The sequence below is a fragment of the Gadus macrocephalus genome, chromosome 17 (genome assembly GCF_031168955.1).
Source record: "Gadus macrocephalus chromosome 17, ASM3116895v1".
In the NCBI taxonomy this organism is placed as follows: domain Eukaryota; kingdom Metazoa; phylum Chordata; class Actinopteri; order Gadiformes; family Gadidae; genus Gadus; species Gadus macrocephalus.
In genome coordinates this window covers 1,419,545-1,445,904 of record NC_082398.1, presented here as the reverse complement: position 1 = coordinate 1,445,904, position 26,360 = coordinate 1,419,545, and the positions used below count along the sequence as shown (strand labels likewise).

Sequence of the window (26,360 nt, the reverse complement as noted above, 5' to 3'; positions counted from 1 at the left end):
TGTCCCGGCCGCCGCCTCCTCCAGAACAACGTGACCGTTCCCCCTCCCTCTCCCTCTCCCTCTCTCTCCCTCTCTCTCCCTCTCCCTCTCTCTCCCTCTCCCTCTCCCTCTCCCTCTCCCTCCCCACCCTGACAGTTGATGCAGCGTGTTCGCCGTGACCCGCGGGCTATTCTCGGTCTGCTCTGATGAGCTCGCAGCTCGGTACAGAAAGTCAGTTTATTGCGATCTCAGTGTGGAACCTCGCTGACGCCGTAGGGTCGGTGGCTGGTCGGCGGGATCTGTTTCCCCCGGTTTGTTTTTGATACGCGCCTTCGACCGCAACGTCACATCGTGTTTGTAACTCAAGCGGAGCGGGGACTTGTGGCGGAGGTTTTAAATCACGCATCGACATTTTAGTGTTTGGTTTGTGAGACGAGATGGGACAAAGTCCTCCTCAGTAAAATAACAGCAGCCAACAAAATACTCAGCCTTTTTGTGTCTATACATATATATAGATATATATATATATAGATCTAGATATTTTTTTATGAATGCACATTTTTACTTGCATATTTATTTATTTATGTAGCAATTCACATTTTTTGTACGGATGCAGGTTTTTCTAGATTTATATTGTCTTTCTGTACTTTTGTGCTTCTATTTTACTTGCTTCTATTCTATTTTGAACAAATGGGACGAAGCCATAATACTGACCTGTGTGTGTTTTGTGTGTGTGTGTGCGATGCGTGCATCCCGCATAGTATGGGAATGTACATACGTATTCTACCGTACTGTTACACGTAATGTTGTTACGTGTCTAACCCTGATGAAGAGGAACACCTCTGCAAAACAAACGAAAGCCAGAAAACACTCAAAAGGGCATTTTGTCAAGCAGATGTAAACCACCGCAATTACATGCAAAGCGAGAGCAATTATCGTTTCCCCAAAAGAAGGGAGACGGTTTTACGAGGCAGGACACCTCCACGCCGCTAAATCCTCCGCCGTGACATTTACGGCCAATCCTTTAGCGGGCCACACTTTCTTTACCGATCGATTGCAATTATTGGTTGCAGACAAAGTATATTGAAGGCGTATTGCGAGGCCTGTGTGTTTCTGTCAATCAATACCGCCCGACTCATTTGGGTTACATGCATTGATTATTCTGTGTGCTCTTATTGGATTGGACTGCAGTTATTTATTTATTTATGTATTCATTAATTTATCCCTTTATTTAACTTCCCCCCCCCCCTTGATTTATTGTAATTCTCTCTCTCTCTCTCTCTCCTCTCTCTCACTCTCTCTCTCTCTCTCTCTCTCTCTCTCTCTCTCTCCCTCTCCCTCTCCCTCTCCCCTCTCCCCTCCCCTCCCCCGGTCCCCTCTCTCTCTCTCTCTCTCTCTCTCTCTCTCTCTCTCTCTCTCTCTCTCAGCTACCCGGCAGTCTGTGACTTCCTACAACACAACAACTTATTGTCCGTCATTCGCGCACATGAGGCACAGGATGCGGGGTGAGTGTGACACGACACACACACACACACACACACACACACACACACACACACACACACCCACCACACACACACACACACACATCCCTGAATCCAGTGAGCCACAGTGGGGTATAGCACACAAAGCCTTTCCCAGTGTTTGCGTCAACCATCTTTCTGTCTCCCTGTCCCACTACATGTCTGTCAGTCCATCTGCATGTAGATAGACTGACTGTCTGTCTGTCTCTCTGTCACTGCCTCCCTGGCTGTCTTGCTGTCTCCCCTGTCTTTTTCTCCCCGTCCCCCTTCTTTGTTCTCTCTGTCTGTCTGCCTCTCCCCCTGTCTGTCTGTCCTACATGGTTTTGAACACTGTGTCCCCCCTCCCTACTCCCTCCCTACTCCCTCCCTCCCCCCTCCCTACTCCCTCCCTCCCTCCCCCTCCCTACTCCCTCCCTCCCCCTCCCTACTCCCTCCCTCCCTCCCTCCCTCCCCCTCCCTCCCTCCCTCATTTGAAACCACAACAGCAGCTCACGGAGGCTGATGTTAAACGTTGAACGGTGTTTTGTGGATGTGATGTACGGTGAAGCGGCGGCTAAACACTCATCTGAGGTTACAATACACCTCTTGAGGTGCTTCCATTTTGTTTCCGTGACCACTATCTACCGCTGTCTCCACCGCCGTCCCGACGCCACGCTGCACATTCCGCCCAAGGCATTCTGGGAACAGTAGGAGCCGAACGTCCTTGGAGCTAATCCCAGCCTCCCCGGGCGCCGGGCTGGCCGTTCCTGGGAGCGGGACATGTCGGAGCGTCCTGCTCCGAGCGGGAACAGGACGCTCTCGTGTTGGGGGGGTTTGACTCCCACCCCCCCCCCCCCCCCCCCCCCCCGCGACTGGGCTGCGTTCACGAGCGCGCGCTGTTGCACAACGGCGAGCAGCCGCCGTAGTGGGTCTGGTCCGAGTGCTTCATAGATCGGGGGAAGAGGCCACGACCACTTCCTCGACTCATTGTGGTTTTATTTACATCTGGAATTAAAAGTTAATGAAGTTAGTCCCGAGTAGTGGGCCGACATTTCTCGGAGAGACCCGACGACAAACACACACACACACACACACACACACATACACATACACATACACACACACACACCACACACACTCTACACGGGGGGGGGAGGGGGACTCTCTTTAAGCTAACATTGGCGGTCCCCAGAGCTCCTTGCATGTCCCCTAGCTCCCCCCACATTTAGCACGGGACCCCCCCCCCCTCCCCTGGAGACTCGCCCTTGCAACACCCGACGGAACGACAGCAGAAAACCAACACAAACAAAGAGAAACGACGAATGGCACAACGTGGCGCTCGTCAACACGTTGTGTCGTGAAAAACACATCGGCTGCCACTAATCACGTCCCCGAGGACTGGTGACGCGCTGTCATCAGCCCTCGCCCAGCCATAGCTCACTCCACGGTGTGTGTGTGTGTGTGTGTGTGTCTCTCTCTGCAGGTACCGCATGTACAGAAAGAGCCAGACCACCGGCTTCCCCTCATTAATCACCATCTTCTCGGCGCCCAACTACTAGACGTTTACAACAACAAAGGTAAGCGTGATGTCACTTCCTGTGGTGAGACGCAGGTAAACATTGGCCCGTAGCTGGGCTGGACGTGTAGCGTTGTGTACATCACGGTGTACCCACTCGCCCGCTCCTAAAACGGACACTGGGATCTGAGAACCCCATTGCACCAGCTCAGCTCTTTAGAGGGTCTTCTGGTGGTTCAGCTCTGGGCTGGGCCCCGTCTGGCCCAGGGCTGGCCCCGGCCCACCTTTTGGCGTTGCTTTGGTCCAGAGGAAAACGAAAAGACAGGATCGCCGATTTTTTAAAGCATGAGTCAGCATCGTAACGGACGCCAATCTTCTTTTTTGTGGGGGGGGAAGGTCTATTGATCTGTTGGTGGTGTGTGTTTGTGTGCGTGCGAGGGTGTGTGTGTGTGTGTGTGTGTGCGTGTGTTTGTTTGTGTGCACGCACACCCAGTGCGTGCGTGAGTGGTTGTGCGCGCTGCAAGAAGCTCCGTCGTGTTTACATTACATTTCCTCGGCCCGGGGGCCGAGTTCTTCTACGCTGTCGTAACCCTGACGACAGACACGTCTTCGTGATTGACGGGCTAAACTTGAGGTCGGGCTGCTGATTTATTCTCTTATCATCTCGATTCACCGTTTGGTTTTCATCGCTCCGCCCGCCCGAGCTCCGGTGAAACGAGAGAAGAGCGGCCAAGCGCAGAACGCCGAACCAACTGGTGACATATCAAAGCTGCTTTTACCACACAGTCCTGGCATCGCTTGTCTGGCCTGGTGAATCTCTCGGGAGGGAGAGAGAGAAGGAGGGAGAGGGAGAGAGAGAGACTCACTGCTCTTAAGGTCAGCGTAGCGTTTGATGTACGCGACCACGCACCGGTTTATCCCAGTCGTGAAACCCCGGGTGGTTTTTCTGCTCCGTCGTCGGGTGTGCGTCTGAAGCCGGTGTTTCAGTCTCCTTGTTGTGTTGTTGTTGTTGTTGTTTATCAGAAGGGCAGGCGGGGGGGGGGGGGTGGGGGGGTGGGGGGGGGAGCTTCCTGAGGGGGTCGTTGACGCCGCCCTCATCAGTCGTACGAACGGTGCCCACCAATCAGCCCCGAGTCACTGGGGGGGGGGGCATCTAGCCCCTCCGTCCTGATGGATGGCCAATCGCTGGGCGGTATAAATCTAAAAGGAGGAGGAGGAGGAGGGAGGAGGAGGAGGAGGAGAGGGTATCAGCAGTCCATCAATCTAGGAAGGGTTTGGCAGATTACCCAATGAAAAGCAACCGCGCGCGCGCACACACACACACACACACACACACACACACACCACACACACACACACACACACACACACACTCAGCAGTAAACACAGCCACAGGCCAAACCACACACCGAAGATTAGGGCTTGGGCAGTGATTTAATTAAATGTGTTTTGATCAAAGATTGCTGATTCGTATATGCCACCGGTTCTCTGATTCTCTTGGGTCTGGGTCGAGAAACGGGGAACCCAGGGGTCCTGTTAGTGAACTACCAGCCCCCGGTGCCATCAGTCGGGGGTCTATTGATGGCTCCCCCTGTCCCATCAATAGCCCCAGGTCCCAGCGCTGTCACTACACCAATTATGGGTCTCTTCCAGGGCCCAGGTAGCAGAGTTACTGTCACTAGTGTCGAAGCTTTTTACTCCAAACCTTGCGAGTATTTGTAGTTTTCTTTTAAACACTGGAACAGCCGCTTAAAACACGTGATAGGCTCCTCCCCCAGTCTGCCGAGTCATGTCCGAGACACGACGCCAACAGGAAACAGAGTAGTGAGCAGTAGAGAGCACACGGAGGCCGGTGAGGGTATGCTGCTCGTTATGGGGGAAACCGTTTCAAGTCTGTGTCCTTATCCCGAAGAACCAAATCGTTGTTGCGTGTCGTCACCCCAAGCGACGCTTTGGTGCGGTTCGTACACACATTCACTCACCGACGGCGGAGGCCGCCATGTGAGGCAACGGCCAGCTGGTCGGTAGCAGTCAGGGCGAGGTGTCTCGCTCAGGGACACCTCGGCACTCGGCTAGGAGGAGCCGGGGATCGAACTAGCAATGGGTGGCCAGGCAACCCACTCTACCTCCTGAGCCGCATCACACCAGGGAAAGGGCACCAATGAGGGGAGTTAGGGGACACCTCGACCCTCACCTCGGACACATGGCCCTGAAACACGGCCACCTTTGGATTAAGGACCAACCATTCCGAGCGGTTGAAGAACAACACAACGTAGCATTAGCCGTTAGCGTCGGGAGCTAGGCCCGTCGCGCACGGGCCGCTGTCCTAAAGAGGGTTGAAGCGGAGGATGCGCTGTTGTTGCTAGCGAGAACTGTGTGTGTGGCCCTGTGGAGATAAGGGGGGGGAGGGGGGGGGGGGGGGGGGGGGGTGTGTGTGTGTGTGTGTGTGTGTGTCCTTTTATTTGTGGTGGGCAGAGAGGGTTGGCTGTCGTGTGGAGATAGCTGAGGGCTAAGACACACACACGTACACACGAACATACACGTACACACACACGTACACACACGCACGCACACGCACACACACACACACAAACGTACACGACCACACCACTGCAAATGAACAGCAGGGGGGAGTCAGGGTGGTGGTGGAACGACCGGGTGCTGCTGCTGGTGATGATAATGCTAGCGTGGGTGCAAAGCCCCCCCACACACACACACACACACACACACACACACACACACACACACACACACACACACACACACACACACACACACACACACACACACACACACACACTCCATGTAGTGTCAACGTGAGACGATCAGCTCTGTCCGGTGCTGACGATGCTTACTGTGAATGTTTTAGTTTTTAGGGGTGTGTGTGCATGTACGTGTGTGTGTGTGTGTGCGTGTGTGTAGGTGCGTGCGTGCGCGTGTGTGTTAACGGGAATTGCCGGGCAGCCGAGATCAACACCCTGTTTTTGGGAGCGGCGAGGGAACGTTTGGCCGCAGAAGACGGCGACTGCGTCCGTGTGCAGAGCCGCAGTGCATTCTGGGTACCGTGAGGTCACATTTCGTCCATGCCCCCCCCCCCCCCCCCCCCCCCTCGGGTGGGGGTGCGCCCTGTGGCGTGACGCGCAGGAGGACATGAGGGACGCGAGCGCAGACAGGCTGGATGTGTCGTCGTCGTCGTCGTCGTCGTCGCCCCCCCCCCCCCCGGCGACGCCCCGCGGTTATTCCGGGCCCGGGGCTCGCGGGGGGGGGGGGGGGGGGGGGATTCTGATGCTAATACTGGGGGCGCAACCTGATAGCCCGGGCAGGGCGGGGGATGTCAGAGGGGGGGCAGGGGGGTTTAATAGCCGGCGTTGAGCCCCCCCCCCCCCCCGGACAGAGACGGAGGGGAATCTCCGAGCAGGATTAGCCGTCCTGGCCTCACCGTTACCGGGGGAAAGGGTTACCCTAACCCCCCCCCCCCCTCATCCATTAAGAAGGACGGGGAAATCTGTGTTACCGTGGTAGCAGACTCGGCCTGCCGGGAGGTGTCCCCCCCCCCCCCCCCCCCTCTCCCCCCCCCCCCCCCCCCCTTCCTTCAGCAGGTCTCCCTGCTGAAGGGAGACCTGCTGGAGTGTTGCCAAGTCTAGCCACCCTCCTCCTCCTCCTCCTCCTCCTCCTCCACCTCCTACTCTGCCTCCTCTACCACCATCGCCTCCTTTTTCTTCTTATCTCCTCGTCCTCCTCTTTCTCCTCCTCTCCTCACAATGTTGGAACGCTTTAGTAACTCAACAGTGAGTCTCTCGGGCGAAACCTCCTAAGACAGCTTCAAATCTATCGCCTTTCTATCTGAATCGTCGCGGCACCGCTGTCGTGATTCAGTTTGCATTTCGGCCGAAATGAAATGAAAACACCAATAAGGCCGTTGCCGCATTCGGGTTGAGTGAAACCTGACCTTATGGTCAGGGGAGACGTCATAGGCTGCAGCCATCTGTCAATCCTGTAGAAACGCCCCCTTTTACCTTTTAGCCTGAATAAGTATTTATGGAACAATTATTTCTAAAGTAGACTTTGTTGTTCCCACAAAACGACTCTGCTGAGAGCTGAGCATAAATCCTGTTATTTATTTTTTTAGATGCAAGCTGTTGCATCTAAAAAAGCTGAAGTCATAAATTCATAAAACATGACGTGTTTAACATCTTAACGCAAACGGAGCACTCGGTCATTAGCAAAACAGAAGACGGTAAACACAACGTCTCGCTTCAGCGGTTGTCTTCAGAGGAGCCGGCCCATCAGTCAATTTAATGTTTTCATGTCGTCATGTGTTCATGTGTTTATCTTTTCAACATAAAATACAATAAAATGGCCACCATTTTAACTCAGTGGCTAGCACTGTCTAGTGAGTTAGCACTGGCAAGTGACTTGGCACTGGCTAGTGACTTAGCACTGGCTAGCTGTGGCGTGAGCTAGCGTTAGCTTGGCAGTGTTGATGATACAGTGGTCTCTCTGCCGGCCCGAGATGCCAGGGCGGGAAAGTCCCCTCTAGTCCCCTCGCAGCGGTGTCGGCTTTCATCCAGAAGTAGGTCGCGGCGGCGGCGGGCCATGCTAACACCCGCTACGCTGACAGCGCAGGCAGACGTTTAAGTCCTCCCCAGCGGCTCCCGGGTTCACACCTTTCTGCCGTTGGAGATGGAGGACGTCTCAGCGACAGGGAGAGAGGTCAACAAAATGGAGCTGGACCTAGAAGTGGTTCTTTTAGTTTTAGTTTTTTGTTTGTTGGTTCTCTTGACCTTTTTGTTGCCAGGCTGTTGCTGAATGCCTGCATGGTGACAGGAGCTGGGCTGCTAGCGCCTGCTTGTGAGCGTTGTTGTCAGGCTCTCCTTCCAGAGGCCGGTCCGATCGTATTTTTATTTCATTTTTCACTTTTTCATCTGCCTTCACGAGGCTAGCTCGTATTGAATTACAGCTCATCAGTGTAACCACAGAATAGCTTTTTCTGGTCAAACAATCTCATATTTTGTTGACCGTATCCATAATTAAGTGATTCCCCCTTTGTGTGTGTGTGTGTGTGTGTGTGTGTGTGTGTGTGTGTGTGTGTGTGTGTGTGTGTGTGTGTGTGTGTGTGTGTGTGTGTGTGTGTGTGTGTGTGTGTGTGTGTGTGTGTGTGTGTGTGTGTGTGTCTCTCTCCACACTGCCTGCTGGGGTGTTTAATGAAATTTCGAGTCAGTAAATCGATTCACCACTATCGCTTACTCACGGTGCCGGCTGATAAGCTTTAGGAACAGTTCTCTGGCGCCCCCTGCCGCCCGCCGGGCCTCAGTTCACGCCGTTCTCTGGCGCCCCCTGCCGCCGACCGGGCCTCAGTTCACGCCGTTCTCTCGGCGCCCCCTGCTGGCCGCCGGGCCGCAGTGCACGCCTGCTGCAGTTTGCTGGAAGTTTCTAAAAGCTTGAAAACTGTCCATGCGTCTGTAGTGTTGTTGTGTTTCAACATTTGAGTTACGGATTGATGTCTCTCTTTGATTTTGTTTTAAAGTTGATCATATAATGTGAAGCAATCAATTTTTTTTGGATTATTCTATCAAATAAAGGAAAGGAAAATCTGTTTTACTGATATTTTCTAGTGGTTTAAAAAGAGCCAGAGAAGATGCAAAGACAGGCTTTCATTTTTTGCTTATCAGATGTTTCCAAGATCGAGTTGTTCATTGAAATACTTTTCATCTTGGATATTTAATACAGAAATGTTGCCAAATCTTTGTCATATTTTTATACCTTTTACACATTTAAATCTCCAGATCCAATGTTCCGGTGTTGTGTTTGTTTGTTCCAGCGGCGGTCCTGAAGTACGAGAACAACGTGATGAACATCCGGCAGTTCAACTGCTCCCCCCACCCCTACTGGCTGCCCAACTTCATGGACGTCTTCACCTGGTCCCTACCCTTCGTGGGCGAGAAGGGTGAGCGCACGCACGCACGCACGCACGCACGCACGCACGCACGCACGCACGCACGCACACACACACACACACACACACACACACACACACACACACACACACACACACACACACACACACACACACACACACACACACACACACACACACACACACACACACACACACACACACACACACACAAAGAGACACACACACACACAAAGAGACACACACACACATACACGCACAAACAAAGAGACATACTAACACATACAAGCGCACGCACACCCACACACAGAGACACACTAACACACACACACACACACACACACATGCAAATGCGGACACACACTAACAAACGCAATTGCTCACTCGCACAATCACTCTCACTTTAATTTCTCTCCTAATCTCACTTTCATTCGTCTCTCACTTTCATTTCTCTCTCACTCTCATTCTCTCACTCTCATTTTTCTCTCAATCTCACTCTCATTTCCCTTTCACGCACACACACATGGGAGAATTCTAGGTTTTTCTCTTTGTCCTTTTTTGAAAACAATCATTTCTGTTTGGACCCAAAACATGCCAGTGCTCATTGGGATGTTTGTTTTAAATGATTGCGTGTCATAAATTATTTACAGATAATAAAACAAACACATACGCCATGAAACGCAACCTTCCAATGCTGGCAAGCACAAAAAAAAGTTTTCGCTCAATGTTTAGAAAGAAAATATTTAAGGGCTGCTATGATAAGTCAATTATTTGATAGCTTCATCAACGGAAAATGTATTGAATCTAATTTTGTTGATTGAAAAAGGATTTAGATAAATCGACTATGAAACTAATCCTAAATCACACCCCTAAAACGTGTCTAAAAACAAGAATAATTCAGTGGCTAAAATATTTGTGCTTTTTAAATATAGATATAGATATATAGATATGTATGTATATATATATATGTGTATGTATGTATGTATGTATGTGTGTATATATATATATATATATATATATATATATATATACGTATATTTAGAAATATTTTCCTCCGCTAACTGAAATGTCCCACTTCCTCCTCCTCTGTCTCCTTCCTCCTCCTCCTCCTCCTCTGTCTCCCTCCTCCTCCTCCTCCTCCTCCTCTCCAGTCACTGAGATGCTGGTAAACGTTCTCAGCATCTGCTCCAGCGACGAGCTCACCACCGACGAGGAGCTGGACGGTAAGTGATCGGGAGGGGCCCGGGGCCGCAGGGGCCCCCAAACGCCCAGAACCGCCCCAGCAAAGAGCCTCAGACAACCACAGGGTCCCGACTGTGCGAGTTACAGCGTGTTGCATAGAACCGGCCACTAGAGGGTGCTGCAGTGTACGACTCAACACACTTTAGCGTCAAACTTCTGTTCGGTCTCTCTTTCCTCCTCTCTGTTTGTTTGTTTCCTTCATTATTTATTGCTTCAGTTTAATTTCCTCCTCTCATTTCCTCAGTTCAATGCAGATATTCTCTACATCTCAATCCTACAGTCAAACTGCCTCATCTGTAGGTTTTCCATCCCTCAAAATTATGCCCATTACAATAAACACTGCTTGCAACACAACACAAAACAACGTAACACAGAGTCAATCACCCAACAGCCCTAACACTTTTGCAACGTCTTTTTTCAAAGCTTTTTAATCAACAGAGGGCCGAGTAATCCTAAATCCCAGTCGCACACATCAGACACATCGCTCAGAGTGTTTAGTGAAGTCACGTCCGCGTGCGTCAGTAGACCTGAAAGAGGGACAGGAAGGATTTGGTGAGCTCATTTCCTGTTTTGGTAGGGTTGGATTGAGGGAGGGTGAGGAGGGAGGGAGGGAGGGCGTTGCCTCCAAATGAATGCTAACAAACGGCCACAAAGTCATTGGAGTCCACGACCTGTCGTTGGGTCTCCTTCCCTGCAGAACACCTGTACTCTCCCAGGTTCTACTTCTCTGTTCTCTTTCTATTCTTTGCCATTCCATCTATAAGTATGATCTGTTTTTTCTGAAACCCCATCAACTTAATATTGTTTGCCATTTCATCGTCTCATAATCACTTCAGTATTCTGTGTTCATATTTGACTGTTTTAAACCATCTCTCTCGCCAACTTTCTAGAACGCCCCTGCTTTGATGTTGTGTTTCCATGGGTTCTCCTCATCTAATGTCATCTCTTCTCTTCTGTTTTTCCGAGTTTTAGTTCAGCCACTCACTTCCTTCTTTCCATCCATCTCTTCTGAGCTTCTCACGCCCTTTTCTTTGTATTTTAGTATCATCACCTCTTCCTCCAACCTTTCCAAAAGCCGTCCCATCATCACCATCGTCACTCTGCAGCCATCCACTGACCTCTTCCTCCCTCTGTCTCTCTCTCTGTCTGTCTCTCTCTCTCTCTCTCTGTGTTTTCCTGTTCCTTTGTCCTCCTCTTCTCTTCTGGGGGTTGTGTCTTGAGAAGGACAGCTAATATATGCCCCAAAGAAAGGTACAGACTGCAGCTGTGCAGACATCCGGCCTGTTGGTGGTTTTGTTCCTCCAGTTTCCTTGCAAGCCTAACATAAAACCCCCTCTAACATGTGGACTGATGGCTTTTACATCTACATTTACATTCACAATCAGGACTTCTAGAAGACACTTTGATCCAAAGCGACTTACACTGAGAACATTTCTCAGAAGAAAGAAACAACAATATATGACTGTGGGCACAGTAAGGATGTTCATAGAACCAAGTGCCAAGCACTAACAATCACTAGGTTAACCCATTCCCCGTGTACAACAAAGATAGCCAGGATACGATGTGTCAGGACGTACAACATACAACAAGTGCGTAAGAGGGTTGGGGGGGGGGGGGGGGGGGGGGGGGTAAGGGGGGGAGACGTGACGTAGAGATAAAGGAAACAATCCGACCCTAAACAGAGTGGACAATGCCTCTTGTTATGGCCGACGTACTTTCAACTTGATTCTCCTGATTCTCCTTCAGCCAGTCAAACGGTTTTCCTCCACGGGGCATTGAACGCGTCGTGGTAAGACAAACAAACGGCTAAAACACCTCGTACAGATGAGCTGGCCGAGGCCAGACGTTCCACCGGGCGTCGCTGCAAGTGGCCGACAGGCTGTCAGATGCCATGACGCAGTCGTTGCTAACCATTTTTGCGACGCAACGGGTGAACTGGCGTTGAACCTGGCGTTCGGCGGGACAGCGCGGTAATCTTCGGTAACTGCTGTGAATCCGGTGATAGCAGCGAGGGGAGAGCAGTACAAAGCAATCCCCCCCCCCCCCCCATCCCATGCTCCTCTTTGACCCTTTTATCTTCTGCGTTTGTTTCAAACTTTAATCTTTTATTCTTAATTATTTTGCCTTTATATATTTATTCCCCATCCCGGCTGGTTTGTTGGTATTTTGTGATAATTCTGTTTTTGGTACAGAATACATTTTTGAACTCTTAGTTATGTCGTTCTGCACATAAACACACACACACACTCTCACTCTGTAACAAACACACCCACTAACTCTATAAAAAACACACACCCTCTCTAACACACACACAAACACTCTCTAACAAGGACAGACAGACAGATAGAAAGACTCTAAGAAATACACACACATAAACACACACTTCTCTAACAGACAGACAGACAGACAGACTCTAAGAAATGCTCACACGCACACACACACACACACACAAACACACACTTCTCTAACACACACACACACATGCGGTCGGGGAAGCTGTTTACTACTCCATTAAACCGGGCCCATTTTGGAAACCGATTTCAGGAAAGCAACTTTGAGGTGAGCCCCTCTTGTGTGCTAATCACCGCCCATCAGCCGAGCACCTCAGGGGAGACGGTGTGGTCGTGACCGCTCAGGAACAGCGGAGCGTTTCGGAAATAGAAACTCATTCAGTGGGAGGCAGCGACGGCATGATGCACAGGATGATTGCGATGATTGTTGTGAACCTTGCCGTGATGCCCGTTGGATCCTACGCATTTTGTTCAAGCTAAAATAACCGCATTGTGCTTGTGTTAGTTTTGTTGTTGGAGGACGAATGTACTTCTAGATTCTAACTCAGCCCTCTTTAGGCTTTCTAAGAAGTCTTTTCTAAGAAATGTTTATAACTGATGTTTGCATTCACCAAGACGTACACAAACACACGCCAAGACACACTAGTACTACACGCACACACACACACACACACACACAAAAACACACTCACACACACAAACAAACATATGCACATACACACACTTGCACTTCACATACACACTCACAGGTACTTCACATACACTACACACATTATGTAACTCGTTATTAGGTTAAACATGGGCTCCATGTGCACGTTGGGACATGTGTTTCCTCGTGTGTGTGTGCGTGTGTGTGTGTGATCATGTGCCCCCCCCCCCTCTCTGCAGTTGCCACAGCCTCCGCCCGTAAGGAGGTCATCCGCAACAAGATCCGCGCCATCGGGAAGATGGCACGCGTGTTCTCTGTGCTCAGGTAACAGCGCCCTCTGACCCCTCTGAACCCTCTGACCCCTCTGACCCCTCTGCTGGTCCTGGGGGTCTGGTCCCGGGCCGGGGTCCGGCCAGCAGAACCCCGGCCCTGGGCCGGCCGGTCTTCAAAGGGTGGAGGTTGAATCTACAGCTTCTCTGTTCTCTTGGTGCTTTTCCTGTTTGTTCTCATTATCGAACTGTGTGTGTGTGTGTGTGTGTGTGTGTGTGTGTGTGTGTGTGTGTGTGTGTGTGTGTGTGTGTGTGTGTGTGTGTGTGTGTGTGTGTGTGTGTGAATGTTTGTGTGTGTGTGCGTGTGTGTGTGCGCGGTTGTGTGTGTGTGCGTGTGTGTGTGTGTGCGTGCGTGTGGGTCCGTGTGTGTGTGTGTGTGTGTGTCTGTCTGTGCGTGTGTGTGAATGTGTTTGTGTCTGTGCGTGTGTGTGTGCGCGCGGTTGTGTGTGTGTGTGCGCGCGTGTGTGTGTGTCTGTGCGTGTGTGTGTGCTTCTGTGTGTGTGTGTGTGTGTGTGTGTGTGTGCGTGGGCACCAGGGATGGAAATTGAATTGTGTCCCTTCACCCGCCACTGTGTCGGGTAATACTTTCCAGTCAGGTCCGATCAAATTTGCATATTTAATACATTCGTCATACGGCGCTGCACAGTTCCACAACCATCACTGTCAACATCCGGCCCCCTTCTTCTTCTACGCCTCTCTTGCTGAACTGCGACTGTCAACATCCGGGATAATATACCGGTAACTTAAGGTTAAGAAATTAACCAAGGTTTTCTGATATATGAGTGAGGTATCTCACTATGGGACACGCCCCTCGTGCCCCCCTGGCCAACAGACGTGACGTCTGCCTGCAGAGGAGGGACTCCCTCCTACTACATAAGTCCCATCGTCACGTCATCTCTTCAGTCTATATGCAAAACACCTCCTCCTCGCTCCGGGCAAGGAGGGTGGTCTGGTGAGATACCTCACTCATATATCAGAAAACCTTAGGTTGTCCATGTAGGTTGTTTTCTTTCAATATTCGCTCGGTATCTCACTATGGGATATAGTAACTCCCGTATTGCCAAAGAAGTACCAGTGCAAACCCATCAAACAGGCATGTTGACCGATCCAACGCTCAAGGCTGCGTGAGACAGATTAGGCGCAGTAACATCCAACCTGCAGAATCTAGCGAAACTGTGAGGCGTCGCCCAGCCGGCAACCGCACATATCTCTTCCACTGAGACCCCCTGAAACAGTGCCCAGGATGCGGACATGCCGCGAGTCGAATGTGCGCGCAGGCCGATAGGGGGTTCCAAACCCACGCTACTATAAGCCATGGCTATAGCCCCCACGATCCAGTGTGACAAACGCTGCTTCGAGAGAGGCTTCCCCAGGTGTGACGTAGCACATGATACAAACAGCTGCTCCGATTTCCTGAATCCAGCCGTCCTATCAACATAGACGCGTAAAGCCCGCAGCGGGCAGAGCGCATTCAGCCGCTCCTGCTCCTGGGAGGAGAAAGAAGGGGAATGGAAAGCCGACAGCTCAATAGGGCGGTATGACAACGCAGAGTCGAACACCTTGGGAGCAAACGCAGGATTCGGCTTTGATAGAACCTTTGAGTTCCCCCGCCAAAAACTGCATTCACGTCGGGGTAACCGACAGCGCATGAATGTCACTAGTGCGTTTAGCCGAGGCCAACGCGAGCCACAGAGCCGTCTTAAACGAGAGCGTCTTAAGCTCTACCTGTTGTAAGGGCTCAAACGGTGGGCGTGACCGTGCATCAAGCACCGTAGATAAATCCCACGTTGCAGCCAAGCTCCGCGACACCGGCCGAAGGACGGCGTGCGCCTTTCATAAACCGGCAAACGATAGAGTGCTGACCTGCCGATTTGTCCCCAAAACCGTTGTGACAAGCCGATATAGCGGCCAAGTACACTTCGACAGTGGAGAAAGCCCGGCCTTTATCCAGCAAGTCCTGTAGAAATGTCAGAATAACCGGCACGGGACTCTGGAAAGCTATTTCCCCAGCTTTCGCGCACCAATCCTCGGAACGCACGCCATTTCCCGTCATATGCGTAACGCGTGGAGGAAGCCCTGGCGCCCTGGATAGTCGTGATGACATTCCGTGGGAGTCCAGCCGTCGTTGGGTTCATCCTTTCACGGGCCAGGCCCACAGAGCCATGCGCTCCGGACGAGGATGGAAGAGTTCCCCGTGCGCTTGCGTCAGGAGGTCCCTGCGTAAAGGCAGAGGCCAAGGCTGGCCGCACAGCAACTGGACTATTTCCGCCCAACCAATATTTCCCCGGCCAACGGGGGGCTATAAGGATCAGCGCATGACCCTTCTCTCGCACCCTGGCGAGAGTAGGAATGATCCGTTCTAACGGGGGGGAAAGCGTACAGGAGGACGCGCGGCCACTCGTATGCCAAAGCATCGAGCCCCAACGGGGCGCTCGGACCGGTTAGGGAATAGAACCGAGAGCACTGAGTGTTCTCCTCTGATGCAAAGAGATCGACCTCCGCTCGACCGCGTCTCTCCCGTATCTGGTTCACGACCACGACGTGGCGTTTCCAGTCCTTGTAGCGAGGGTCGCCCCCGGACATTAAATCTGCTCCCCAGTTCCGTGCGCCCGGCCCGTGTGTTGCTCTCAGCGAAGTCATGGCGGACTTCTGCGTGGGGTGGAGGTGCGACGCCAGCAGTGGTTCAACCAGAGGACTGAATGCCACATAAATATATAATTATGTTTTTGCACGTTTGCCATGTTTATAAGTTCAGGGTATAAATTTCAAGTATATGCCTCTACTTGTATTGCTTAAGCCAATAGCCTTTTGAGGCAGTGTTTTTTCTGAATATTAGTGTTAAGGGCCGATAATGCTTACTATCATCTGTTAGTTACCATGTCTGTGGACACATTTTTATGCAGTCACATGTAAATATAAAAAAAAAAAAAATTGCCTTATGATGGTGTAGCCATGCATGTTGTTTTATTGTTAATATGTCAATTTGTTTTTTATTGAAAATACTTTGTATAGATGAATTATCCCCAAACTTGTCATCGTCACACCTTTGAAATAAACATGACTTAACATGGCAGATACCTGTGTATTGTTTATCATATGCGGTAAGAGTGCAACGTTTTCAACTCAGTTCCTTGGTAGAACCCACTTACAGTAAATAAAAAAAGTTGCGTATGAAAAACACTTTTCTTATCTATTGTTACTATTATATTGTTTAAAATGTATGCATATATTAAAAAAATATATAGCGCATAAAAAGTGGCTGGTAAAAAAGATGAGTGGCTGGTGGGCAAAAAAGTTAATCTCCATCCCTGGTGTGCACACAGGGAGGAGAGCGAGAGCGTGCTGACCCTGAAGGGGCTGACCCCCACGGGCATGCTGCCCAGTGGGGTGCTCTCCGGGGGCAAGGAGAAGCTGCAGAACGGTAAGACCCCCGCCTGACCTCTGACCCCACCTGACCCCCCCAGCCGCCTCAACGCCATCCCAAAGAAACACACACACACACACACACACACACACACACACGGCAGTCTTTGGTCTCCTGGTCTTCTGTCGTTTATCTCATTTAGTATTTATTAGTTTATAATATACAAGGTTTTAGAAATCATTATCTGGTAATAGGTGAAGTATAAATGTCATTTTTTCGGCTAATTACATCAATAATGCTGGTCTATATATTTAATATTCATAAACAGACGCACACAGTTTTCCCACCAAAGTCCTAATTCTTTTTATCATTTCGACTCTTAGCTTAGTAGAACTAAACTGCACTGAATATGTCTCTCTCTCTCTCTCTCTCTCTCTCTCTCTCTCTCTCTCTCTCTCTCTCTCTCTCTCTCTCTCTCTCTCTCTGTTTCTCTGCCTCTCTTTCTCTGTGTCTCTCTCTCTCTCTCTCTCTCACTCTGTCTCTCTGTCTCTCTTTCTCTGTCTCTCTTTCTGTGTCTCTCTCTAACTCTCTCGCTCTCTCGCTCTCTCTCTCGCTCTCTCTCTATTTAAACTTCCCTCATTTATCTCAAATGTTCTCTGTATCTTTTTCTTTTCCTTTCTCCTCTCTCCCTAGAAACCGCAGGTATATTCGGTTGTGCAAGTATTGATGTCCAGAGTGGTCACTCTTTATTACTTCATTTATTTATTTTAATTGTGTTTAATTTGTAGTTATTTCCATGTATTACCTGCGTTTGGTTTTTCATGACCCAGACAGAGAATCCACCCCCATGTTGATCCCCAAACCCTCCACTTGGCTGAAGCTTTGTAGAAACATCTCTGCCTCGCTTGTAGAAGACGTTAAGATTCTTTACGCTAAACTCAAACTCAGGCAGGAATCTGAGTGGGCGGGGTCTTCAGAATGCATTCATATTTATTATCTTATATTTGAATTGGATAATGTAATATTCAAAGGTAGGATTTTCACTCTGTTACTCCCTGTCAGTTAACATTAGAAGGGAGGGAGGAAGGCGGGGGGGGGGGGGGGGAGGGGCGGGGGGGTTTGAATGAAAGGATGAATGGGAATGAACATAGTGACAGGTCTCATCCAACAACCCACCGAGCAGGGAGCAATCTGTTTCCTGGTCAGATAGCAAATGAAAAAACAAGGATATTTTATTGATTCCGAAGGATATTAACGTTCTTGGGTAAATGTCATAACTGAGCATGACTCAAATGATTTCCTCTTGTATGTAAAAAAGGTCATGTAAAGTCATGTCCTGAAGAGGTTTTCTAAATGAATGAAATACTTTTATAACCTACAGCCGCTAAGTGTGGTATGTTCAGACTCAGTCAGCAAAGTTGAGGCCAACTCCCAAAAGTACAGACTCATGCAGTTTGCCCATAGACATATTTCTTTAAGAAAACAAACTTTATGGGCTGTATTAAAATTGACGATGGCTTGGAGCAGATAGCCAAGAAGGAGAGATTCAATACCAGGTTTATAGATGGCTTTTTATGAAAGCAATTTAAGAAAACGCCGCCCGTTTTTACAAGTCTCAGCTGCCCCTGAGAGCCAGACATAACCAATCAAACTGGAGGCAGGGTGACGTTGAGCGATCCCGTTGCAACACGGTCAGAAACACACGTCCCGCCGTCCACATCCAACGCCATGCTGTGTGTGAGGGAGGCGACGATGTGCTTTGAGCATAATGTTGGAAAGCCTCCATCCCTAGTCGTGTCCCCCCCCCCCCCTTCCTCCAGCTTCCTGTGTGTCTGATACTACTGTGACCCGCTGCCCTCATCCCTAGTCCTCCCGTAGAGCCGCGTACCTTGATCCTGCTGTCCCCCTCCCCATGTACCATCTTATCACCACCGACATGTTGGTATATTCTGACTAACCTATGCTTAACCCTCTGTGGTCAATACTCAATAAACCGCGGGGCACGGTAAGTGGTGACGCAGCGCTGTGTTGTGTAGGTTGTTGTGTTGGACTCATATGAACACATGCTGCTCCATGCGTACTGGTGTTAGCCTGTAACCCTGCGTGGCCTACCCATGATGCACTAGTGTAGACCTCCACCGCACCATCCCTCTAGTGCATCGGGTGGCGTCACAAACCATGTCCGACCTTTACCTGATGAAGTTAAAGGGATACTTCACCGGTGGAGATATGAAGGTTACGTGAAGGAAATAATTCCCTGTATTATAAATGTGAAAAATAAATTTGAAATCGGTTCATCCAAGCCTGACAAAAGGCAGAAAGTGTCTCTCTGGCTCAAAAGTAAGAAATCCTCCAACTACCACCGAGTGGTAGCGCAAGCAAACTTTGTGTAAACATATCCCCGTGATATGTTGAATAGTTTAGACTTCTGCCCTCGTTTTTTCAAACGCATCATTTATATATTACTGTACAGCATAAAAAACATTAGCTAATTACAGTAGCTCAGCATATCAAGTATTTGTACTCAACCTTTTCTTCCCAGTTGAAATAAGTGTTTATCTTATACAGTAGGCCTACTTAAGTATAACAGCACTTTGGTTGGTAAACAAATCACAACAACTAACATGAATTTGAAGTTTTATTCATGAAAAAACAACAACACAAAATAACAATTTCCAAAAATAAAACGTGTAGGGTGCGTTTGCTAGAGTCAAAAATAGTCACGGCTCCTCTTGAGCATCTACTGTCTCCTGGTAGCCACGGTACTGCCCATCTTGTGCTGGGTAATTAGCTCTGATGGCCTGGACATCGAGAACAACGTGATGAACATCCGGCAGGTGAGAGGTTACACAATGGCCCCGTCCTCGCCAGATTCAGCCATTTATTCGAGAAGAAACTGGCATCGCTGAAATTCTCTGCAGCACAGGGACTCTGTGTTAGTGGCTATAGGCGAACAGAGCAAACCGGCCTCGTCCACAAATTTGCGGAACCAGTGGTTTGTAGTCCTCTGCCCTTCTAGCAGGCAAGCAAAGTTCTCCCGAGATGACGTCAAACGCGTCATTTGACGCCATCTCTGGAGAAAATTAGATCTGGGAAGCTGGGCCAAGGGAAAACTGGGTTAGACTGAGGGAAAAAATAATATTTTTTGTATTACAATAGCGATTTTATAATGATAGATCGCCGGTTCTGAATGGGTGAAGTATCCCTTTAAGGATCCTCAGGGAATCCACATGCGGTGTTTCCCTGGTTTGCGTTCAGGCTTTTCGGATCCTCCGCTGTCTTTACGTTGCGATTTAAGTTAGTTAAATTTTTTGTACCTGTAAAAGCTAAAAGGCACTCCAGTGCCTCACTTCTTTTATTGAGGCGTTCCCCCCCACCCCCCCGCCCCTAAACACCACGGCCCCCTGCTGTGTCTTTGGCTGACGGAGGCTGAGATCCCAATCCCCCCCCCCCCCCCCCCCCCCTCCCTACATCCTCCATCGTCGCTTCACATTTCATATTTACTTTGTTCCTTCTAACGGAGGAAAAGATCTTGTGTTGTTGTTGACATTCCCCCTCACGCCTCACCGGTCATCAACGTGTTTTTGGGATCAAATACTATTTCAAATCTTTTTGGGTCGATTCCTGTGCTCACTTCTCTTCCGTTGGTTTCTCAACCCCCTACTTCTCCTCCAGCTACTATAGAGGCTATAGAGGCGGACGAAGGTAAATGAGGCTGGCCGCCCACTCTGTTGCTCCCATGGCGATAGACTGGGCTTTCTCCATCGGGAAGGGGGGGGTCTTCTTGCTCCTCATCTTGTTATTTTCCTTCTTCCTCTTCTTCTTCTTCTTCTTCTTCCTCTTCCTCTTCATCCATCTCGCTGATGCTTGGATCGTGTGTTGGGTGTTTGAGGCTAACAAACTGTCGCATAGAATATATAAAGCAACTAAAACGATGATGAGAAGTCAGTAAGTACTTCGATCTCACTGGTCTCAGGTTTGAAAGGGGAACCGGTTTCATAGCACAGATCACAGGACACACACATGCACACAAAAACGCACACACACATGTAACGCTTAGATTCGGGATCTGTTTATACCATATGTGAATTCCATATCTGTTCCTGAGGGTCAACATATAAGTCTTAAATATAATTTTTGTATGTTTTATGAAAGTATTAATATATTTATTTTCTGAGTTTACTTTTGACAGTTTTCTTTGTCAATTTTGTTCGGAACATTCATTGGTCGATTAATTGAATAATTTGATTAGTTAGTTAAGTTTATTTCGATTCATTTTGAATACACGACAAAGTAAATTACAAGCCTTACATGCTCGATCATTTCAACCAATCCCACCAACACTAATTCTTGCTATGAAAGCAGATTCTACTTCCCCTTTGAAACATTTTGAGCAGCTGTGTTTTGTTGATGCCATTCAATTACCACAATCTCTGGTATGTAGCACCATTCATAAAAAGCTACATTATATTTATTTTCAGATTTTCAGGCAATGTTGATTGGATTTTATTCTTTCCCAAAAATGTAATTAAAAAAACAAATGAATGGCACAATAACCAGCACAACTGTAAGCCAAATTCATTGTTTGCCAGCTGCTATTCTCGTTGGATTAGTACCAATAGTATTTCCTTGGTTGCGTCCACACAGGACAGCCCGCCATAGTGTCAGACTCTAGATGCTTATTTCCCCTGCTGTGTGATGTTCTTCTCTGTGAGCTGCTAATGACCTGTGTCTGACCTGTGCTATGCAGCAAAATAACTACATTACCCATCAGCCCCTTATTCGCACTTCCCAAATTGTAAGGGAAAACGAATGGCGTCCACAGAATTCAATGGAGAAAGGCAGTTTCTCCTTTGAAACGTTGTCAACTGTAATCATGAGCCTCCGAGAGGAGACCGTTTTTCAGTTAAAATATAATTACGGTTCCTTTTTAATTGTCTCCTATTGAATTTAATACAACTCTGAGTGCTTGAATGGATTCAAATGTTTATTCACAACAATTTCCTTCCATTCTACTCAATCAGTTTGGTTTTATTCATTTCAGTGGCATTCGTGGATATCGACTTTGTCCAGATTATTTTAATGGTTTAGCCCATGCAGTTAATTTAATTTTATTGATTTTAATTTACTTATTCAATATTATTTTTGTTTCACACTTCCACGACAGACCCCAGTTATTGCTGCATGCTAACAGCAGGCTAACAAGTGGTTAGCCTCCCAGCGACTTCCCTGTAGTGTTTCTGTGTCTGAACTTGGTCGGATATTGAATGTCTCATCTGGGCTCCACTCTCTCTACACTTATATTTTCCTTCTTTCCTTCGACCTTCATTCTTTGTGCGTTGTTTATAACGTTGTGTAGTAGTTCCAGCGTGTTGTGGTGGGGGTGAACTGGGTCCTTAGGTCTTGAGGTTTTCCTTTCTTGTTGCCTTTTAAAGAGTGGGAAGTCTTTAACGCCGGCCATTTTTTGGACAGTTTTTCTGCTTGAATGAGAAAATATCAAAAACGAAGTCCTGCTCCTCACGCATGAAACACTTATTCTATTTTGGCCCTACGTTACGTAAATCTTTGCAAGATGAACCGGTAATTTAAACAATGCAATGCAAGGCACAACGAAAACCTTTTGAACCTAATGCCAGGAGACCCCTGTGTAGTATGTAGTATGTACAAGTATTCTGTGAGTAGAATTGTAGATCAATGGTATAATATTGTGTACCTACCAAATTGTGTTTGAATGTCGATATTTCCTCGTGGACGTTTACAAATGAACATGTCTTGTATTTCATTGAGCACATTGGGTTGTTTATGGCATATCCCATAAACACATTGGGTTGTTTATGGCATATCGATTTGTTTAATGTCATAAGGACATTAAACAAATGTCCTTAGGCTTTGATATAAATGTACAGATTATATTCAGTGTGTTACAGAAATAGAAAAAAATGAAGTTTTACGTTCTACCTGTTGCTATAGATGAGAATGCTTATTATCTAAAGGAAATGATCATGCTAATATTTAATTAGTCTCTTTAAGTGCCCGGTATTGAATGTACGGGCAGGTCTGACATGGAAAGACAATACAAGGAGAGAACAACATTTTAAGCTGCAATCAGCAATTTCTTCCCACCTCATTTTCTTCTGATTAAATGGTGTTTTGATTGGGTTGAATGATTCTCAGGTATTGGTTTGACTACCTTCCCTGCTATCGATCCAAAGTCCTGAGAACCATGAGACTCAATCCAAACCGCCTTGTATCAAAACAAAGTTAGATGAACGAAAGTTGTCTACTGCTGCTCTAGAGCCGAGGCTGGAATGCTGGGAGAACGAGTTCAGGCATAGCGACCACACAGTGGCTAGCGCTAGCTTGCTGTCGATTTGGGAGCCCATAATAATAGCCGAACCTTAGGGACAGAGAGTTGTTGTTAACATCAGGAGAGCCGCGAGGTCTAGGTGGGGAACACTCACCTCAATCTGTGTTTTTGGTGTTAGAGTTATAGAGTTGCGTGTCATCAGCATATACACGTATTCACAAAGCAAGTAAAGGGCCACGGCAACGGTGGGAAGCCAGGGCTCTACTGTGAGTGGTGACTATACAGCTATGTGTGGTTGGGCACAATAATTAGTGTGAACCGCAGAACGGTCACCATTTTAATGGGCAACAGTAGCAGTAGTGCAAGTGGAGTGTCAGTTGAAGAGGTTACAAGCGACCATGTCCTTAAAACAAAAAAGGAGGGCAGCTCAGCGGCTAGTGCTTCTCAGGAACGACAACAGGCTAAAGACAAAAACAACCCTTACTTGCGCTGCACTAATCTGAGGGCCCATCTCACCGTCTCCCATCTGCCCTCTGTCTCCCCCCTCTCCCTCTCACCCAAACAGCCATCAAGGGCTTCTCCCCGCAGCACAAGATCACAAGCTTCGAGGAGGCCAAGGGGCTGGACCGCATCAACGAGCGCATGCCGCCGCGCCGCGACACGCTGCCGTCGGACGCAAGCCTCAACGAGCTCAACAAGGCGCTGTCCTCGGAGACCAACGGCACGGACGACACGGGAGACTCCAGCGGAGGTGGAGGGGGAGACGGGGGCGGAGGCGAGGGCGGTGGTGGTGGTGGTGGTGGTGGTGGTGGTGGTGGTGGGGGAGACGTCGTCGATGGCGCCGAAGGCGAGGGAGTTGCAAACATCCAGTGAAGCGGGAGGAGGGAGGGGTCCCCCGAGAACGCCACGACCCAATCCCCACCGCCCCCATCCCCCACCCGCCCCCCCACAGGGCCATCCCCGCATTGAAGCCCCTTTTATCTGACCCCCCACCCCACCCCGCAGGGCAGAGACAGGCAGAGTGGGGGTGAGGGGTGTGGAGACGGTGGGGACAGGGGGGGGGGGGGTTAAAGTTTGTCTGTGGGAAGGGGGGGGGAGCTTGTTGCACATGTTGTGCTCACATCTCACTTTGCTTGTTTTTCGTTTTTTTTGTTTCGTTTTTTTACATGCCTTTTTGAAACATTAGTTCCTTGTCAATTCTAAGTTATTGCTGGTTCACGGCTCAGTGCAGTCAGGAGCCCTAGCTCAGTGCATCCAAGGGCCCGAGCTCAGTGCAGTCCGGGGCCCCGAGCTCAGTGCAGTCCGGGGCCCCGAGCAAAGCGCTACAGGTCTTTATTAGCTCAGTGCTAACTTAAGAGGGGTGTGTCAGAGGGGGAGAGGAGCCTATGGGGGGGATTAGATCTGTTTGTGTTTGTGATTCTTTTCTCCGAGAGACCCTTTCTCATTTACACCGAAACACTTGGAAAACATGTTTAACTTCTTACTAACTATCGTACGTTTACAAAAATACAGCACTAAGAAAGGACAGACGTGAGATGTTTTTAAACATATAAGGGTGTACAAACTAAATAAGGACTATTTATTGATGATTTCCTTTTTGCTACTCGTATAAAATAGCTCTGAGATGAATTAGGCAGTCTTAAAAAGAAGAATGTTGCAACATTGTTGAAATGCCAAATACTAGATTGTCTATGGTTTTGTACAGATTATGCTTACCTCAGGTTCTTTGGTGTGTGCTATGACCTGAATTGTCTGTATAATGGCTAATTAACTTGGTAATGAATACCTATTTTCTTGAGTTTCATAACTGGAATTTACATTTTACCTATCATTTGCAAATATTTGTATTATTTGTCTTTATTTGAGAGAGGTGGGGGGGGGGTAGAATTATCGTGGCTTGCTGGAATTATGGATTGTTTATTTTATCTTTATAAGTATTGCGAACAAAGTAAAAAAAAACAAAAAAAACAGAGAACCTATATTATGTATAAAAAAAAATACAATACAGTGTCTGCCTATGCATGTTTTTTAAAATCGGATAACGAAGTGGGATGTCTGGTTTCCATGGCTGCTGAGGCCTATTTTCAAATATACCGCGCTTTAGTGAACATGTACTGGAATCCTATACCTGCATCCTCTCAATACACACAGTGATGCCCTACGCCTTCAACTGGTTTTGTATTGAAGCATTTAACTACGAAATGGATGAGAACGATTTTTAATCTCTTGCGCGCTTGTTAGTGCACACACAGTCCAATTAAGCATGTTTGACGGTTCTTGTGAGGTGTGTGTGTGTGTCTGTGTGTGCGTGTGCGTGTGGTGACATACATGTGGAATTAAAAAATGCATGATAGCAGTTAGTCATGTAATGGGTTAATCCGTTTTTGTTCCGTTTTTGTAAATGTGCCACAGAAAGTGAAAAATTATTATTATTATTTCAAACTCTGCTTTGTATATGAGTTACAGGTTTGATACTGCTCAGTACTTTAAGACGAAACAAAAAAAATCTTCTAATCTTTTTTAAGGACTGCTTAAGTGCCCAAGTAATTCACTACACGACAGGACGCCTTGCTTTTGTAATTAAACCTTTAAAACTGTTGGCAGACGAGGCATGCACTTGCAACTATGAAAAGTATTTTATATAAATGTTCAATAAAATGTGCATGAATTTCAACTTGAACCCTTTTTTGTGTGTGAGAGTGCGTGAGTGTGTGCGTGCGTGCGTGCGTCTGTGTGTGTGTGTGTGTGTATGTGTGTGTGTGTGTGACTAAGCCAGAATGTTATGTCGTCCGTCCTCTGCCAATGAATATACAATCATCAAAAATAAAATAGAATACCTAAAAAAACGTGATGGTTCATCATATTTGCATTGTGATTGAGATTCAAGGTCCACACTGGAGATGGTCCAAGAAGCATCTCCCGAATCCAGGTAAATATTCAGTCTAAATGAATGTGTGCAGGAGGTGAAGAAGCCACGCCCACAGGGTCTGGTTGATCAGGAACATACCACATTATATTGTGTTGCCCCCGTGTAGAAGCAGAAGCTATCAGAACTGGTGTTCGCACTAGGAATGGGTGGTCCAGTGAGGTAGGTAATGTTGGCTTTGATATCATGGGATCTAATGAGCTAACATGATCAATTAATTGTCATCCGTTGACAAATGTGGAATTAGGTTTAACCAACTAGTCGCAGAACAAAATACCAATGTGTGATTTGTTGCCAGGTCTCGTGATACAGAGCTCTATTACCCTGTGATCTGGTGA

General features: G+C 48.3%; 1 protein-coding gene across 4 annotated transcripts; it reads left to right on the top strand.

Annotated features, from left to right (window-relative positions):
- Positions 1 to 1,355: 1,355 nt before the first annotated feature.
- Positions 1,356 to 25,776, top strand: LOC132445528 (protein phosphatase 3 catalytic subunit alpha-like). Of its 4 annotated transcripts, XM_060035598.1 has the most exons (10): positions 1,356 to 1,484; positions 2,965 to 3,058; positions 8,819 to 8,944; positions 10,066 to 10,137; positions 11,381 to 11,407; positions 13,336 to 13,420; positions 16,749 to 16,846; positions 20,465 to 20,494; positions 23,662 to 24,309; positions 24,356 to 25,776. In XM_060035598.1, the coding sequence occupies exons 3-9, from the start codon at positions 8,848 to 8,850 to the stop codon at positions 23,967 to 23,969; spliced, it is 717 nt and encodes a 238-aa protein (XP_059891581.1). In that variant the 5' UTR covers positions 1,356 to 1,484; positions 2,965 to 3,058; positions 8,819 to 8,847; the 3' UTR covers positions 23,970 to 24,309; positions 24,356 to 25,776. The 4 variants fall into 4 exon arrangements, with proteins under 4 accessions (XP_059891581.1, XP_059891582.1, XP_059891583.1 ...); XM_060035599.1 differs by lacking the exon at positions 11,381 to 11,407; XM_060035600.1 differs by lacking the exon at positions 20,465 to 20,494.
- The last annotated feature ends 584 nt before the right edge of the window (positions 25,777 to 26,360 follow it).

Coding starts and splice junctions, on each gene's coding strand:
- LOC132445528 (XM_060035598.1), top strand. CDS start 8,848: ATGAACATCCGGCAGTTCAACTGCTCCCCCCACCCCTACTGGCTGCCC. Junction 8,945..10,065: donor ACCCTTCGTGGGCGAGAAGG/GTGAGCGCACGC, acceptor CCTCCTCTCCAG/TCACTGAGATGCTGGTAAAC. Junction 10,138..11,380: donor CACCGACGAGGAGCTGGACG/GTAAGTGATCGG, acceptor TGTCTTGAGAAG/GACAGCTAATATATGCCCCA.